General features: G+C 40.9%; 1 protein-coding gene across 3 annotated transcripts in view; it reads left to right on the plus strand.

The window, feature by feature from the left end:
- Nucleotides 1-18,779, plus strand: part of ST8SIA5 (ST8 alpha-N-acetyl-neuraminide alpha-2,8-sialyltransferase 5) — a 120,459-nt gene that overhangs the window by 93,001 nt on the left and 8,679 nt on the right. For all 3 annotated transcript variants that reach the window (XM_044657829.1, XM_044657830.1, XM_044657831.1), the window contains 2 exons: nt 5,152-5,296; nt 13,798-13,910. In XM_044657829.1, coding sequence (XP_044513764.1) covers nt 5,152-5,296; nt 13,798-13,910 — 258 coding nt within the window. The remainder of the gene's footprint in view (nt 1-5,151; nt 5,297-13,797; nt 13,911-18,779) is intronic.

Raw genomic sequence — 18,779 nt, forward strand, 5'->3', positions numbered from 1 at the left:
AGCTGGCATTGCTTTTGAGGTTTAACCCTTTGGTGTCTGACTTACTTCATTTCTGAGCAGATGCTAGAAGGAAGAATCGACCATAATGGGACGAGCATATCTATACGTATGTGTGTGTACAATTATCCACACACATATGCATGCATTTAATGTATATTTATATATAAATAATATTGGTTTTGTTTGTTTCTCACTTCTATTATTTACTTACTAATTGTGTGAACTTAGTGAAGTCCCTTAATCTTGCAAAGTCTCCATTTCATCCTTTACAAAAGGCAGAAAATAATACTTGCACTGCTGACCTCTCATGACTGCTGTGAATTTTTTTTTAAACCTTTAACTTCTGTGTATTAGCTCATAGGTGGAAGATTGGTAAGGGTAGGCAATGGGGGTCAAGTGACTTGCCCAGGGTCACATAGCTGGGAAGTGTCTGAGGCCAGATTTGAACCTAGGACCTCCTGTCTCTAGGCCTGACTCTCAATCCACTAAGCTACCCAACTGCCCCTGCTGTGAATTTTGAATGGAATTATGGGTTGATATTTTCTAAACTGTGAAAGACGACAAACATAGGAATTATTATTAATAATGTTCCATCAACTAGCAGTTATTAAATACCTACTCTGGGCCAGGCTCTGTCCTGGGTGCTGAAATCACAAAGACAAAAATGGAAGTGAGTCTGCCTGCCCCCAAGGAGCTTACATCCTATGGAGGGGAGGGTGGGAAGAGAATATGGACTATTTAAGTGTTTCTAAAACATGGGCCAGATTTGTGGTTTCCCTGGGGTAGGGAACACACATCAGCGCCTTAAACTCTTAGAGAGTTTCACTGACAGGCCAGGGGACTTTTCCAAGGTCACATAGTATGGAGCAGAGGTGGAATTTGAAGCCATTTCTTCCTGACTCCAAAACCAGCTCTCTATCCACTATACCACACACCCTCTCATATAAAAGTTTTTGGGGAAGGGTCTAACAATTGGAGGGGAATTATCATAAGTTTCTGGAAAGTTTGCTTTTGGAACTCAGGGACCATTTTTTTTCAAAAAGACCTTTAGGATTAATCCAGTTTATTATCATAATTTCTTCAATTCCTTATCATCTGTTTTAGAATTGATATAAGTATTGGGTTCCATGGCAGAAGAGCCATAAGAACTAGGCAATGGGGGTTAAGTGACTTGCCCAGGGTTGCCCAGCTAGGAAATATCTGAGGTCAGATTTGAACCCAGGTTCTCCTGCTCTATCCATTGAGCCACCTAGCTGCTTCTCTCCACAATATACTTTCTGCTATACCGTGCTGGCCCTCCATAACACCATGGTGGCCTGACCCACCAGGTCTGGAATGATTTTTTGTGGGAAATGCATTTAGAATTTCTGATTGAGATGCCAGAACTTCATCTCCCCTCTCTGCAGTCTTTCCGGTGGGAGCCAGGATTCCTCTGCTTCTTGCTCATTTGTCAGGCTTTGGAAAGAGGATTTTCTCAGCTCAGAGCTACTGGGCCTGGCTCCAAGGGTCTGTGGGAAAGACTCTAGTGTTGGGAGGAAGCAAACTAGGGAGGCTTGATGGGTAGGCTGCAGGGACTTTAGGGAGTCACTTTAATCTAACCCAGTTCTCTTTACTCTTCTACCCTCCCCCTTCCCTCCTTCTGCCTGTCTTTTTTCTTCTTCTTGCCTTTCCCCACTAAAGTTATTGTTTTTTTAACTTTTACTTTCTGTTTTAGTACCAACTCTAAGAGTAGTGAGGGCCAGACAATGGGAGTTAAGTGACTTGCCCAGGATCGCACAGATAGGAAGAGTCTGAGGCCACATTTGAACTCAGGTCCTCCCGATTCCAGGCTTGGTGCTCTATCCACTGAGCAATCTAGCTGCCTCTTCCCCTCAAGTTTTATGGATTGACCTTTCTGTTGCTTTTAACCAGGATTTCTTGTTCTCTGACCTACTGCAAGACCAGAAATTTCCTAGCTTCTGCCCTTGATGCTAGAAAATTATGCTTTTTGAGAGCAGAGATGGTTTCATTCTTTGTATTTATATCCCCAGTGACTAGCACATAGGAAGTGTTTAATGACAACTTTTTGATTGGCTGACTAATTGATTGATTGATTGAGGGCTTCTATGGGTCTTTACTTCTAGTTTTGCAGAAAACAGGGAATAAAGTATTCCTTCTCTCCTGTGCTCTTCCTTCTGTAGCCTACTAAAAAAGGATCCATGTGTTATAACTAGCCAACCTTAGGCTACATAAAGGACTGAAGTAAAATTAATGTTGTTTTTTTCTGCACTATGAAAAATGCTTTAATGGTGTTATCTGTTCAGCATTTGATGACAAAGAACAGGAAAACAGAAGTGCAGAATGCAGTGAGACATGAACATCAGAAAAACAAATTTATGAGTGAATAAAGAAAATGGTACAATAGAAGGACAGGGAATTTGGAGTCAGAAGTCTTGGGTTCAAATCTCAGCTCTGCTACTTACTCTCTGTGTGATCTTGGTTAAGTCACTTAACTTCCCTCAACCTTAGTTTCTTCATTGCTAAAGGGAAGAGGTTGGGATGATCTCTGAGATGCCTTTTAGGTTTAGAGCCATGAACCTATAAGATCAATTCCCCAGTATTTTGGATATTTCCTTTTAGGAGCAGGATAGAACCTCTGGGAGAAGCTGGGTTAGGGATCATTGCTGGATCTGGGGAGGGGATGGAGGAGTGGCATGGTTTGGGGGTGAAGCATTTACCTTCCTCTTTCCACTGCACTGACCCACAGCCTCAAGTGAGGTGAGGAGCAGGGACCAGGGTCAGAGGGGATGGGCAGTTCTAGGTAGCTACAGAGCCTGAAACAGTGAGGGAAGAAGGGAGAGAGGACAAGAGGGAAATTCCAAGAAATCCCTAGAATTCTTGTGTTCACTTGGAGGGGTTGTCTGTTCCCAGGCAGCCCTATGTATAATTAGAAAGGATTTTTACAAATGCATATTAGATCCACCTAGCTGCCCCTACTTCTTTTTTTGTATTTAATTTGGGGGTACATCAGACTAGGACCTCTTTGTACATCCCAGGGGACCCAGAATCACTAACTGCTTATTGACTGAAGCAGAATGTCAACAATTCTCCAAAGGTAACAGAAAATCTATTTTGGTCTTTGTAGGCCAATAGAAGCTGGAATGAGAAACCTTTAATCTCTTAACTCTCAATTAGTCAGCTGGCCAACAAGTACCAGCATCCCTTCTACATTGCTGGGGTTCAGGATACAGTACCCCCACAATCTGAAAAATCTACATAGAAATTTTGTTCTCTTCATACCAGAAAAGATCTGGATTTTTTCTTTTTCTTTTAGGGTATTTACAGCACTCATAAAATTTGGGTCAAGTATACATTTCTGACTTTCTAAACCTTTTCTGTGTTGTCTGCTGGCTTTTGCACTTCATCTGCAGTTTCCACAAAACTGCCTCCAAATTCCCATTTAATTTCTTATGCCAACTTGTGATATATCGAAACTACAATGGAGAAAGTCTCAGTGTAGAAGGGATACCTGTTTTTATGGAGTATTTGCGTGTCTGAAACTTCACCAGGTGTAATGGCTGATCCACAAATTTTAAAAGTCAAGGCCCCCTACCAGGATTCAAGGAATTTACTATCTAATCAGGGAGCCAAGGATCATAAACATGAAATAATTAGAGAATAATATAAAGTTCTGTAATTGGCTAAGAAAAATGTATTTCCCAGACTGTAAGTAAATTCAAAGTTCAGAGGAAGGAAAGATCATTATCAACCAGAATAGTCAGAGAAAAATGTGGAAGGAAGTGGGTCTTGACTTGGATCCTGAATTGCAATAAAATCTGGAAAGGTCAAGTGTATGTATATGTATGGGGGGGATAGAGTGGGGCCTGGGGAAGGGATGAAATTTGTAGTCTGGGAAAAACTGCTGTGATCCTGACTCTGAAGTAGTCTCTGTACAGCCAGATATGTGGTTGTCTACTGGATCTGAGACGTATGTCATCACAGATTATTCCCTAGATATGACACCCTGGTGCTGGGGGAGGGAACCAGTGTGGCCATTGATTGATAAGAAACCCAGGAACAAGGATAGCCCAGACCACTGAAAAGCCACACAGACACAGGTGAGAGGAGCTTGTCCCTGGGTTCTGCAGATCACTTCTGAGAGCCTCTCTAGCTCTAAGTCTATGCTTCTAGGAAACTTGACAAGCAAAGCTCATATTGCACATTTACCCCTGAGATTCCTATTTGTCTTATCTTCTGCTTCATTTTTATTAATTTTAAGAATTACCTTCTGTCATAGAATCAATACTAATTATTGGTTCTAAGGTAGAAGAGCAGTAAGAGTTTGGTAACTGAGGTTAAATGAGTTGCCCAGGGTCACACAACAAGGAAAAGTCTGAGGCCAGATTTGAACCTAGAACTTCCCATCTCCAGGCCTGACTCTCTATCCACTGAGCCACCTAACTGCCCCTACTTTTTTTTTTAAACAAAGTTAAGTGACTTGTCCAAGGCCATGGAACTAGTTAAGTGGCTGAAGCTGGATTTGAACTCATGAAGATGAGACTTCCTGATTCCAACCTTGGAACTATCCACTGTTTCACCTAGGTGCTCCTAAATAAGGATTAAAAAAACTCAACAAAACCTACCTTCTGTCATAGAATTGATACTAAGTATTGGTTCCAAAATAGGAGAGTGCTAGGCAATTGGGGTTAAGTGATTTCCCGAAGATCATACAGCTAGGAAGTGTCTGAGGTCATATTTGAACCCAGGACCTCCCATCTCCAGGCCTGGCTCTCTAGCCATCTAGCTGTCCCTTCTGCTTCAGTCTTCATAAAAACCTCTCTGTCTAATTGTATTGATCAGCTTCAAATGTGCATTAGTTATGTTAGCCTTCTTCCTATACTAATACAACCCATGGCAGAAATATACATATCATGGTAGCCCACATCAGCTAGTTTGCTAACAACTTGAGCAAGGTCAAAGGAGGAATGACCATGTGGGCTGTGGAATGCTGGGGGTGAAGGGAACCATAAAGAAGCCCAATATTAGCCTGATGAGCCAGAGTGCTGATGCCCTTCCTGGTTGGCAATCCCCTGGCAATGTCAAATTTAGAATGACTTTTGCACATAGAATTACCTAACCATTTCCTCCCCATCTTTCTCCCTCTCCTTGCAGGTCCACTCTTTCCAGGTGCTGTAATGCTCCTTCCTTTCTCTTCACGACCCAGAAAAACACCCCTCTGGGCACAAAACTCAAGTATGAGGTAGACACGAGCGGCATCTACCACATCAACCAGGAAATCTTTCGAATGTTTCCCAAGGTGCATTCCCTGAAAAGGGTTGGAGTGGGGTGGGGAAGGGTAGCAGGGGGTTAGAAGGATTGGGTTGGATAAAGGACCAGACATGAACCTCAGCTCTGCATTTTCCCCATTGATTTTTGTTTTCCTTCACTGGTCAGTCTAGACTGTCCATTTCATGGATAATTCTTTCGACCTCAGATGGCCATACTTTGGGTCCCAATTGGCCACTTGTATATTGCATTGGTTTTATATATTTTCTGACACACCATTCTTTGAGTTCTAATAAGTTGATTTCTTAAGTTTCAGTTGTCTAAAAGTGGTCTGTGAAGAAATAAACCTTGTGGGTTGGTTGAGATGCCCAGCTCATATCTGTGAGAAGAACAATGATGATGACAGCAGAATAAGTGTTATTAAGCCATTTTCTGACACCAACAGTTGTACATGGTGCTATGTAGGGCATTGTGAAATGAAAACAACACAGATCAGATCATTGCCTTCTAGGAGCATATAATCTGTTTTTTAAACTAAATTTTATTTTTCCAATTACATATAGAAACAATTTTTGACAATTATTTTCTGACATTTTGTGATTTAGATTCTCTCTCCCTCCTCCCTGCCTGTCCTCATGGTGGTAAATAGTCTGAAATTAGGTTATACCAGTATTTTCATGTATACATATTTCCATATTCCCCATGTCGTGACTAAAGACACATATCACATAGGCAATAAAAAGCTCACAAAGGAAATAAAGGGAAAAATGACGTGCTTATTCCATTAGTTCCTTCTTCTTAAACCCTTACCTTCTCTCTTAGAATCAATACTGTGTATTGATTCCAAGGCAGAAGAGCAGTAAGGGCTAGGCAATGGGAGTTAAGTGACTTGCCCAGGGTCACCTATCTAGGAACTGTCTGAGGCCAGATTTGAACCCAGGATTTCCCTTCTCTAGGCCTGACTCTCAATCCACTGAGCCATCCAGCTGCCCCAATAGTTCCTTCTTCAGCTTTGGATAGCATTTTTTTCCTCCTGAGTTATCTTGGAATCTTGCTTTGCTGCCAATAGTTTAGTAGGAACTTATAATCTAAGACAGGCACAATAATACAAATTCATACATGAAAGATGTATGCATGAGTAACCAAACAACAATAAGCCAAGAGAGAGACATATCCATTTCATAATCATAATTAGGGCAAGTACTGTTTTGGAGAGTAGCAGGAAGTGGTGATAAGAAATGGAAAATATGGTATGGGGGAAATAGTCATGTAGGATCCAAGACCAGATAGGGCAGGGAGAGCAGAATAATAACCTTTACTTATCCCCATTCATCTAGGCAGACTTTCAGGAAAGAAATATACTTATCTATTCAGTAATCCTTTGGCATCATTCAAAATGAGTGTCCTAAGGATAATCCCAATCCTAATAATTCACACACACACATATATCATTTTAAAGTGGTCAAAGTACGTAATTTTTTTGTCAAGAAATCTATTTATCTAGATTCCTAGCAAAACAGAAATCAGTGAAAGTATACATATGAAAATACATACCAGACAATACAGAGTGAAGGAGCTCTTCCATCGGTAATGAAGTACCTCAGCTCAACCAAGAGAGTTCTTGATCTCACCCAAGGGGAAGTTCCCCAAAGTCTCTAAAATAACAAGCTGGGGGAAAAGCCATGATAAAATTGCCATCACCTCTCATGTTGAAAGTATGTAATTAAAAAACAACCCTTCACCTTCTGCCTTAGAATCAATGCTATATAATAGTTCTAAGGCAGAATAGCAGTAAGGTTAGGAAATGGGAATGAAATGAGTTGCCCAGGGATACACAGCTAGGAAGTATCTGAGACCAGATTTGAACCCAGGACCTCCCATCTCTAGGCCTCTCAAACCACTGAGCCACTCAGCTATCCACAAAGTACATAATTTTCTATTTAAGCTGAACCTTACCCAAGATTTTGTTTCTTTTAACTATTGTATTTTATTTTATGTATTTGTGGCATATAGTGGTTTAAAACATTTTTTGGCCAGTTACTCTTTTAACTATTCTAGAATGAAATCTTTCTCAAATGTATTCTGTGTTGTCCTGGCTTTCCAAACAGAGAATGCCAAACATAATTTAACCTTTTCTTGATGATTCAGAGTCGTCATTCCAAGCCTCCATGATGGTAGCCGCCTGCGGTAATGCAAAGCACAGATCTGCTGTTTTTGGTTTTTCTGTCTCTCCCCCTGCTGTCAGCTGTCATTTCTATTGCTGTCAGCTGGTCTGCTTCTAGCATTACCCTTCTCCACTAGCACTACCCTTCCCCCAATTTCTTGATCCTAATCTGCTACATGGGCTGGGAAACCAGGTAGCCCAGTTCATATAAATTATGTTTAGCATAAGAGTGAATAGATCTGAGTGACAATCAAAGTTCACTCTTTATGTTATAACTCTGGGATAGCGTTTGGTGGCATTTAAAGGCTTTCTTCCCATCCTTTTCCTCTTCTTTTTCTTCCCAATAAATGCTCTCTATATAATAAAGTAAGTGTGCTGTTTTATAAAAGATAGCCCATATAATACTGACCTCATCTTCCAAAAAAGCTCAGGGCACTGAGCCCTGGTCACTTTCTTATGTAGTAGAACTAAAGAAGGAGTCCCTGGGTACATTCTAAATTAAAAGGAAAATTAGGACCCTGGAGAGCAATCAAGTCTAGTGATCAAAGCTACAATGACCCTGTGGATGGGAACTTAGATTTCTCACCTGTTTTTCCAGGGAATAGAAAGAAAAGATCCATGTACTACAACTCTTCTTTTATCCAGTCTGTAGAATATCCTGGATATAGATGTAGAATATACTGGAGTAGCCAGGTGGGCTTGGAATCAGGAAGATTTGTCTTCCTGAGTTCAAATCTGGCCTCAGACACTTACTAGCTGTGTGACCCGGGACAAGTCACTTAATCCTGTTTGCCTCAGTTTCCTTATCTTCAGAATGAACTGGAGAAGAAAATGGCAAGCCACTCTGGTATCTTTGCCAAGAAAACCCCAAATGGGATCACAGTCAAGACACACAGAAAACAACTGAACAACAACAGAATGAATATACCAGTTTGTTTGTTTTGGCCAGCAATGGGAAGAAGAGAAAAGAAGAGCATAAAGCAAACTTAAAGGGATGAGCTGAATGTATCTTTCCAAAAGAACAAAATCAGAGGAAGTGGTGTTTCAATCAATTTATAGATGGCACGAGGATATTTTCTTTTCTTCTAGGGACAAAGCCTGTAAGTCTGCTGGCACCTGTCAGGTGAACAGTGGTGACTTGGGCTGTGGCCTCATGGCTTAAGTGGAAAGGCATGGATAAAGGATAATTTGTCCTGGGGACTGGGGTGGCGGCAGCGGCACATTTAAATAGAGTGTCAGGGATTTAAAAAAATAAAAGAAAATAATAACGAAAGTCCTGTTTCTCCACAGATGGCCTTGTCGCTCTCCTTCCCTAGAAACTTTAAGAAGTCCTGCTTTCTCCTCTCTCCCTCACCCTCAGTTGGCCACCAGGCAAATGTCCCTGTGGGAAGTGTAACCCTATGGGGTCCATTCTGTTTGCAGCTTCCCCACCTGCCCTGGCAAGAAAAATTCGCAATGAATATGAATAATTACCTAGAAACAGGCTGCAGCTCAGCTTGGAGATCTGACTGCATTCATTATGATTTCAAACCAATGTAATTTTCCACTAAGACACAAGCCTGGCTCCTTGCCAGTGGGGGTGCTGGTATCCTGACACAAGCCTGGGGTACCTGTCTGGGTTTGTTCTTAGGGTCTCACTCTCCCAACTTGTCTACACCAAGGGTATGGGAGGAAAGCTATTGGAACCTAGAATTATTGAAGATCAAAGCTGAAAGGGATCATTTTAGCACGGTGCCTGGCTCATAATAGGCACTTAATAATGGTTCATTGCCTAATTGACTGATTTAGCTTAGATCCAGCACTTGGTGGATGGATAAGGACGTTGAGGCTCAAAAAGGGAGATGACTTGCCCAAGGTCACACAACTTTTTCATAGAAGAAATTGGATTAAAACACAGGTATTTTTAAAATTTCTATTCCTGGGGCCTTTTTTTATATCCGCTTTCTGATATAAAAATTTCTGGTTCCTATGTTTCAGGTGTCTCCTTGAGTAGGATATTGATTGTCAGATCTGGTTCTATGCTTCAGCCTCTCCTCCTTTTCCCAGCTCATGGCACAACTATGTGCCAGTGTGACTCCAGCCTGCTTAGAAGAAGTAGGGTGTCAGAACACAGGAGATATTGAGCAGTACCACTAGGCAGACAGGCCACCTGTGAAGTTTTTTATTCAATTCTGTGTGATGCATTTTGGGAAGGATAATGACAGGAATTCAGAAAAAGATGACCCGGAGAGTGAGGAGACTCAGGATTCATGCCATAGGAGGATTAATGGAAGGAACTTAATTGAGAAAAGAGAAGACTTAGGGAGGCCATGATGGCCATCCTCAAATATTTGGAAGTCTTTCAAATGGAAGAAGAATTATTCTACTTGGCCCTAAAGGGTAGAGCTGAAAAGGATGGATAGAAGTTTCAAAAAGGCAGGTTTAAGCTTAATGTAAAGAAAAAGTACAATAGATAGAGCACCAAGCCTGGAGTCAGGAGGATCTGGCCATAGACATTTCCTAGCTGTATGACCCTAGGTGAGTCATTTAACCCCAATTACCTAGCCCTTACTGCTCTTCTGTCTTTGAACTGATACTAGGGCAGAAGGTAAGGATTTAAGAAAAAAAGAAAAGGAAAAAGCTTTCTAATCATTGGAACCATATAAAAGTGGGATCAATTGTCCTTGGAGGCAGCCACTTCTCCCTCTCTAGAGATCATCTTATGAAAATTCAGTGACCATATTATGGAGGGGATTCTTGTTCAAGTTGGACTAGATGACCTTTGAGTTTCTTTCCAATTTTGATGTCCTGGAATTTCAATTTTGTTATTGCCCTACCTACCAAATATCATGTGTTTTTTTAGCTGTCATCAGTTATCATATTGGCTACCCAGAGATGGGGGCTGGAGGACTGGGGTCACTATGTTATGAGATGGCTAATCCTGTGATGAGACAGTTCTTGTTGGAAAGCTCTTCCCAAGTTGAACCTAACAATATCATCACTGGAAATGTCAACCCCCTTTTTGAGCCACAATGTCTTTATCTACCAAGTGATAGGATTTGATACCATCTGTGTCTTCAGAATTTCACTATTAAGCATTTCTCTTTTCTCTTGGGCTCTCTTCCCATTAGCATTTTAGCCCATGAAATACTATTTGTTTTTCTTTTGAACCTTTTGAAATCTGCTTTCCCCAAATCTAAGATATATGTCAAACTAAGTCCAGATTTCCTCTCCTCTAAAAACAAGTCAAGGATGAAATGATCACTTTCTCCCAAGGATCCCATCACTTCTACTCCAGTTATCAGTCCCCATTAGTGAGAATTAGATTCAGAATAGAATTTCCATTTGTTGCCCTCTATCTTGAAATTTGAAATGATCATTGGAGGCATAGCAATAAGGCATTAGCATCTCTACTTTTGGCAGAGAAAGAAAGACAGACAGACACAGACAGAGAGAGCTCTTGTAGATGTCTGGATAATTGAAGTCACCCATCACTGCTTTTTCAATTTTCTGTGTAAGACTTGTGATCTTTCCCCCAAACTACTCATCTATTTCCTCTTTCTAGTCAGGTGGTCTATAGCATTCTACATGACAAAATCACTTCTGTTCTCACGTTAGGATCACAAAATCATAGATTTAGAAATAAGTAGTTCAACTACCTCATTTTTTTTTCATGATAAAACCAAGGGCCAGAGAAGATAACTGATTTGGGTACAAATACCCAAAATAACAGTAAGTATTCAATCGGTCTTATTCTTCTTAGTTGGATACCTCACAAGATAAGTTGATTCTTCTACACAATATTTCTTTAGATATTTTAAGACAGCTATAATTAAGTTCATTTTGAAAAACATTTTTTATATCTTCTTGGCACAGAGAACTATGGTAGGTCCTGAGGGAAGATGCAATGTTTAAGTTTCTCCTCTCATGAAGCTTATAGTCTAGCAAGAGAATAAGATAAAATCATATTTTCTTTTTTTCTCACATTAAACATCCCATAGTCCTTTAATGGAGTCTCCTGTAACATGGCTTCCAAACTCTTTACTATCCTGATTGCTTCCCCTTGGTTATATTGTATCTCAGAAAAGATGTTCCACGGATTGAATCCAGAGCTCCAGCTCTGTTATGACTAAAGTTGGTTGTTCACCTGCCTTGTTGTGGATGCTACATCTCTGTTAATACATCTTTATATGGTTAGGTCCCAGGGAAATCCATTCTGAGATGCCTCTCCTTCTTTAGTAGATTTTAGGAAGAAACCCTGGGCACTCTGCTGGATTCCCCTATAACAATTCTTCCCAGTTTAATCTGGGATGTGCTCACTTGCCCTCAGCAGAAATGGCAAAAGGCCTTGGACTTTCCTGTCTATTTAAATTATATTCTCTGACTTTGAGGCAGAACCAGGATCATGTCCTCTACCTGCCCTCAGAGAGCCAAAGAAAAGATATAGAATTATCCATAAAAATCCATAGGATTACAGAATTGGAGGTTTATAGAACTAGAGCTGAGAGTGACCTTAGAGGTTGTCTAGTCTACTCTACCCCTTTAGTTTTATAGGTGAAGAAACCAAGAGAGAGAGTGTGAAGTTTGAATCTTATATAATCCCCAAGCACTATGCTACTTGTTGAGCAAAAAGGGTCTGATGATGGAAGACAGGTAGGTAGGAAGAGGCTGAGGGCACATTTCGCCCAGTGTTTCCTCTGCCCCCTCTGCTGCCAGCAGCACGAGTTCCTCTCTCAGTCCCCACTGTGGCTATCATGTGTGGGTAACAGACCTCCCCCTCCCCACTTAATTCTAAGTTGGGTGGGGTGATCTCGGGTCATCATTTGCTGACATCTGCCCTATGAAATTTTAAGTCCTAAATAACACATTCTAAAACATAGAAACAAAGTCATGAAGGGAAGCTGAGTTGAGGGCATCTCAGGAAGCAAAACCTGCTCATTTTTTTACACCCTTGTACTTCGGTGTATTGTCTCATAGGTGGAAGATTGGTAAGGGTGGGCAATGGGGGTCAAGTGACTTGCCCAAGGTCACACAGCTGGGAAGTGTCTGAAGCCAGATTTGAACCCAGGACCTCCCGTCTCTAGGCCTGACTCTCAATCCACTGAGCTACCCAGCTGCCCCAACCTGCTCATTTTTGATACTGTGCTGCATTGTGTATTGGGGGCAATTGGTCCTAGGATGTATTCTCTTCCTTTCGAGATCTAGATTGGCCTTGGAATTCCCTTGTTGTTGTTCAGTCGTTTCATTCATGTCTGACTCTTCGTGACTGCAATTGGGGCTTTCTTGGCAAAGATACCAGAGTGGTTGGCCATTTCCTTCTCCAGCTCATTTTACAGATGAAGAAACGAGAGACAAACAGAGTGAAGTGATTAGCTCTGGGTCATGCAGCTAGCTGGTGTCTGAGGATTTGAATTCAGGTTTTCCTGACTCCAGGACCAGCACCGATCCATTGTGCCACCTAGGTGCCCTTAGTCCTAGATGAACAAAAGTTGTAGGGATTCTGATGGGAGGACTTATGGCTCACGTCCTAAAGATGAATCAGGATTCTATCTGCACTCTTAGGTTGGGAGGAAGTAGTGCGAGGCTTGGGATAGCAGTGAGAACCCCTCTCAATTCTAGTTTTAATTCTGTCACTAGTTGTATGATCCTGGACAAATGTCATAGATTCTCTGCCTTAGTGTCCTCATCTGTAGAATGGTATAATAATACCTATCCACTTATTTCTCCAGCTCCTGTTGTAAGGTTCAAAGAAAATAGTCCATGCAGGAATCCTTAGAAAAGAGCCAAGTAGTGGCATCTAGGCAGTACAGTGGATAGAGTGCCAAGGTTGAACCAGGATTCAGGATTTGGGAGGACCTGGGTTCAAAGCTGGCCTCAGACACTTACCAGCTGTGTGACCCTGGGCAAGTCACTTAATCCCAATTGCTTAGCACTTGCCTCTCTTTTGTGTAAATGGAATCAGCTCACCCTCATTCATTTGTTTAGAGTAGACTCTAGCCACCAGGAATAGTGTCACCCCACCCAACTTAGACTTAAGTGAGGAGGGGGAGGTCTGGTACCCACACATGATAGTAAGAAACAAATCAAAAATAAGGACTGCCCTTTGGGGGCCACAGTTTTTCTCTCTCAATTTCCCTACCTTCAACCTTCCTAATTGTAAATAAACTTCCATAAAAGTCATCCTTACTTGGGTCTATTTCATTTTGAAATCGAGTTAATCTATTTCTGGCAACCATACCTTAAATATCTAGTCTCCCCTCTTATACTTTTGTCTTAGAATCAATGCTACGGCAGAAGATAAGGATTTAAAAAAAAACAGTGCTGAGTGCCCTGCAGATGTGATGGATGATCACTGGCATTCTAACAGGTTGCTCATTGTCTCTCTGTAGGACATGCCGTACAATCGCTCTCAGTTTAAGAAGTGTGCAGTTGTGGGGAATGGAGGCATCCTGAAGAACAGCCGGTGTGGGAGAGAGATTGACAGCGCAGACTTCGTGTTCCGGTAAAAAGCATCCTTTTCTCTTCCCTGGGGTTTGGCAGACACTCTTGAGGCTCTCCTGCTTCTCCTTGGCTCTCTGGAACTTTCTCCTGGGGTATTCCATCAGGATTCCCAGTGGCTCTTAACTTGGGTTCTGGGAACTTGATTACAAAATATTTGACAGGTTTCTTTTGCTAGAATTAGTTCCCTTTGTAATCCTTTGTATTTTATTGTACTCTGTGGGAAGAGTCCAGTGGTAAGTGATGGGGAAGATAAAAAGATGAACTAAAATGAGGTCCCTGCCCTCAGGATGTTCATAAAAATCACGTAGCCCCCACTTGAAGACATCTAGTGATGGGTACCCATTCCCTCCATCCCGCTTTTGGGTAGATTTCATTGTTAGGAAGTTTTTCTTAACAATGAGCTGAAATCTGCCTCTCTCCAGCATTTGGCATTTAAGGCCTTCCACAATCTGGCTCCAGCTGGCCCTCCTTTCTAGCCTCACTTCATACTCTTTTCTTTCATGTATTTTTTCCATGGTTTAGCCAAACTGAACTAATAGCTGTTATTTAACCTCATCTTGCTTGGTGATAGTGGATCTGGATTCAGGAATCTCTGAGTTCCAGTTCAGACTCAGACACTTACTGGCTGAGTGACCCTGGGCAAGTCAGGCTAGACATTGGTTGCCCAAAGAGAATCAGTCAGATACAACCTCTGCAGTGCTTCTCCTTGGCTCTCTGGGGCTTTCTCTTGGGATGTTCTTAGCCTGGGATCTGGGAACTTGATTACAAAATATTTAATGGTTTCTTTTGCCCTCAAATATCTCCATGAAATTCCTGCCATCAGAGTCACCAATAGGTTAAACAATAAGAGTCATTGATTGCCTGAGTAATCGTAGACAAATAATTTGCCCTAAAAGGAAACCCTTTGAATGCTGGAATTGCTTTTATTTGTCTTTGTGTCCTCCATGCCTGGCACAGTGCCTGGTACATGATGATGATGGGTTAGTAAATCCTAATGAATAAAACATAATAAATGTTTATGGAATTAAATGAATCAAACCTCAACTTTTTCACCTGTAAAATGGGCATAGTAATTTTTCCTTTTGTACTATATAAGATACTATATGGGGTTCTTGTAAGAAAAACATTTGGTAAATTGTAAAGTCCTATATTATTTATTACTTCCATTAAAGGCCCCTGTTAACATAGACATAAGAGAATTAGAAGGCAGGCTACATATCAGATTTGTGAGTTGTCTTCTTGGACCCAGAAGGTTAAGGTATGGAAGGAGAAGGAATGGAGTAGAAGCAGGCAGATGGCAGAGGGTAACTTTGGGGATCAGACTGAATCAGACAGGTCCAGGTGGTAGATACCTAGGGTGGATGTTTGGTGGAGGGAACCCTGAGGACAAACTAAACTGTAATGACTAAATGCCTACCCTGGGGGATCACCTGGTAGATATAAAAAGGGTAGACATCCAACCTTATGGTGTAGACACGAGTCAAAAAATTAAAAAGAACAACCAAAAAAAAACCCCTTTCATCAGTTATCTAAAACATGAAGACAGAAGCAGATTTTCTTTCCTCCATTATCTGTCTCACTGTGACTCTGCAGCTCTGTCCCACAGCTGGCAGATTTTAAAAAGAAAAAGATGAAAAAAAATTCACATTCAAGCCCGACTTGAATCCAACAAATTTGAGCTAACTTTGAATTCTGGGGGGTGGGTGGAGGATCTCTCCCTCTCCCCACCTCCCTGGGGAATTTTGTTACCAGAACTGTTTTTATGTAAGCGCCTGTGATGAAACAGCTCCCAGTTTCAGCTGGGGTGGTCCCTTGGCCTTTATCCAGCTGTGACAAGAGTGGTAACTTGCTAGCTGGTCTCCTTTTGCTCCCTGCCTGAGAATGGGTTTGTGTGTGTTATTGGAAGCCCCAAAGTAAAAAGGCCAATGAATATTCTTGGCTCTTGGCTCCAAGAACAAGGAGCCCACTGTTTCTAAAGGAACAGAAGCTGCAAGCTGTCCTTGCTCTGTTCTTGGAAACAGGGAGTTACTTGTGATCTGCCCACCAGCTGCTGGGCGCTAGACCTCTCTTGCCAACAATGGCAGGAAGATGCTTTCTGTCCTCGGTACTTGATCTTTGTAGACCCAAGAGACATCATCAGGGGCTCAAGTGGTTAAAGATGATTTCTTTAAGCATGGGTGTGATGGCACATTCCTGGAGTCTCTGCTCCTGGGGAGGCTGAGGCTGATCGATCCCCAGGTTTGGGGGTTCTGAGATATAGAAGTGCTAAAGCCAATCGGGTGTCTATACCATGCCCAACACCAGTGTACTGAACCTCCAGAAATGGGAGGAGAGGGTGTGCCAGGCTGCCTAGAGAGGTGGGAACTGACCCAGGTCAGAAAAGGAACAAGTCAAAGCTCTCGTGCCAGTTGCTACAGGAATTGGCTCCGTGAACGGCCATCGTATTCCCAGCCTGGGAGACATAGGGAGACCCAGTCTCAAAAAAATGAAATTCCACCCCCACCACAACGATTCTCTTTTTTTTTTTAATTAAAAATTTTTTTTTAATTTCAATTTTGAATATTTTTCCCTAGTTACATATTTCAAGTTCTTTCCCTCTCCCCAAACCACTCCCAATCCCCCATAGCCAGCACACAATTCCACTGGGTTTTACATGTATCATTGATCAAAACCTAATTCCATATTATTGATAGTTGGACTAGAGTTATCCACAACGATTCTCTTAAAATAATAGGAAACATAGCACCTGTGTACATGCTGGATTAAGAACAAATGAAATCTCCTTCTTGGGAGATTTTCTTAACAGAAGAAACTCACCTTCCTAAAGTATTCTATTTAATTGAAAAAAATTATTAAGTAGGGGGCAGCTGGGTAGCTCAGTGGATTGAGAGCCAGGCCTAGAGATGGGAGGCCCTAGGTTCAAATCTGACCTCAGAAACTTCCCAGCTGTGTGACCCTGGGCAAGTCACTCGACCCCCATTGCCTACCCTTACCACTCTTCTGCCTTGGAGCCAATACAGGGTATTGACATTAAGATGGAAGGTAAGGGTTTAAAAAAATTATTAAGTATCTATTTTGTGGGAGGAATTAGGGATAGATAAAATGGATAACACATAGGGCCTGAACTTAAGGATTTTATAGTATGATCCCACTGGTGACCTCACCATTCATTCTGACTTTTGTCTTGCCACTGGATTTGAAGAGAGAACGAGGCTGACCACTGCATAACTCTGTCTCACTTACCTCCAGTTCATGTACAAGTCAAAACATCATTGCTTTGTGATGCCATCAGAAGGAAGACATGATAACATAGTCTGATTTCTTGGGGGGGGGGGAACAAGCACATCAATAACTAGGCTATGAGAGACCCCAAGAAATGTGTAGAGCAGAGGCCCCCACAAACCAAAATGTGATAAGAAATCCATGAGGGGAAGGTTGCATTCTGGTATTAAAGGAATGGACCAGCTTATGGGATTATCATTTATTTATCCATCCATTTATCCATCCATTTATTCATTCATTCATTCATTCATTTATTCACTTATTCATTAATTCATTTATTTGTTTATTCATTCATTCATTCGTTTATTTTAAACTCTTACCTTCCATCTTGGAGTCAATAAAATACTGTGTATTGGATCCAAGGCAGAAGAGTGGTAAGGGCTAGGCAATGGGATTCAAGTGACTTGCCCAGGGTCACATAGCTGGGAAGTATCTGAGGTCAAATTTGAACCTAGGACCTCTTTACCCCAAGCCTGACACTCTAGTCACTGTGCCACCTGCCTGCCCCTGACTGATTAATTTATAAGGCACTTTCACATATATGATTTGATTTCTATAATAACCTTATTGTTGTGAGGCAGCAAGGTAGAGTCTCTCTAGACTTTAGGATACCTGGGTTCATATACTGACTAATACTAGCTTTGTAATGATGAGTGACTTATTTCATTTCTTAATACACATTTATTATATTTATATAATTATTTACAGATTATATTTATCATTATTTAGAAATAAAGTATTAATTATATTTTATACTTATTAATTAATTTTATTCTTTAAATTATCATTACATTTTTATTTGGTTAAATTATTAAATTAAAAATAATTAAAATTAATATATTAACAGAAATATATTTATAAATAAATTATTTTAATTCAATATTTACAAATGTATTAAATTCTAATATTTAGAAATATATCATGTATTATATTATCTTAGTATTTATACTGACATTATTTATTATATATTTTTATTACTGTTTATAAATTGTTATAAACACCTGGGATATACAAGATAGAGAGGCAGCAGGTCATCATAGTAGGTAGAGAACCTGCCTCAGAAATAGGAAGACCTGGGTGCAAGACTTCCATTTGACACTGATTTTGTATTGCAAGGCCAATCATTTAACCTCTTAATGCCCAGGCAACTCTGTCTGATTTCAATGGCATTTGTCCCTTATACCAATGAAACAATAGCCCCTATGTTCAAGAGAACACACTCAAGGTTTTTTTTAAGCCAGGTGGACCAAAAACAGAGAAAGAAAACTACAGACCAATCTCCCTAATGAACAAAAATCTTAAACAGAATACTAGCAAAAAGACTCCAGCAAGTGATCAAGAGGGTTATTCATTATGATCAAGTGGGATTTATACCAGGAATGCAAGGATGGTTCAACATTAGGAAAACCATTCACATAATTGACCATATCAACAATCTAACAAACAAAAACCACATGATTATCTCAATAGATGCTGAAAAAGCCTTTGACAAAATACAGCATCCATTCCTATTGAAAACACTGAAAAGTATAGGAATAGAAGGACCTTTCCTAAAAATAATAAACAGTATGTACCTAAACCCATCAAC

Source organism: Gracilinanus agilis, chromosome 1 (genome assembly GCF_016433145.1).
Source record: "Gracilinanus agilis isolate LMUSP501 chromosome 1, AgileGrace, whole genome shotgun sequence".
Lineage (NCBI taxonomy): Eukaryota > Metazoa > Chordata > Mammalia > Didelphimorphia > Didelphidae > Gracilinanus > Gracilinanus agilis.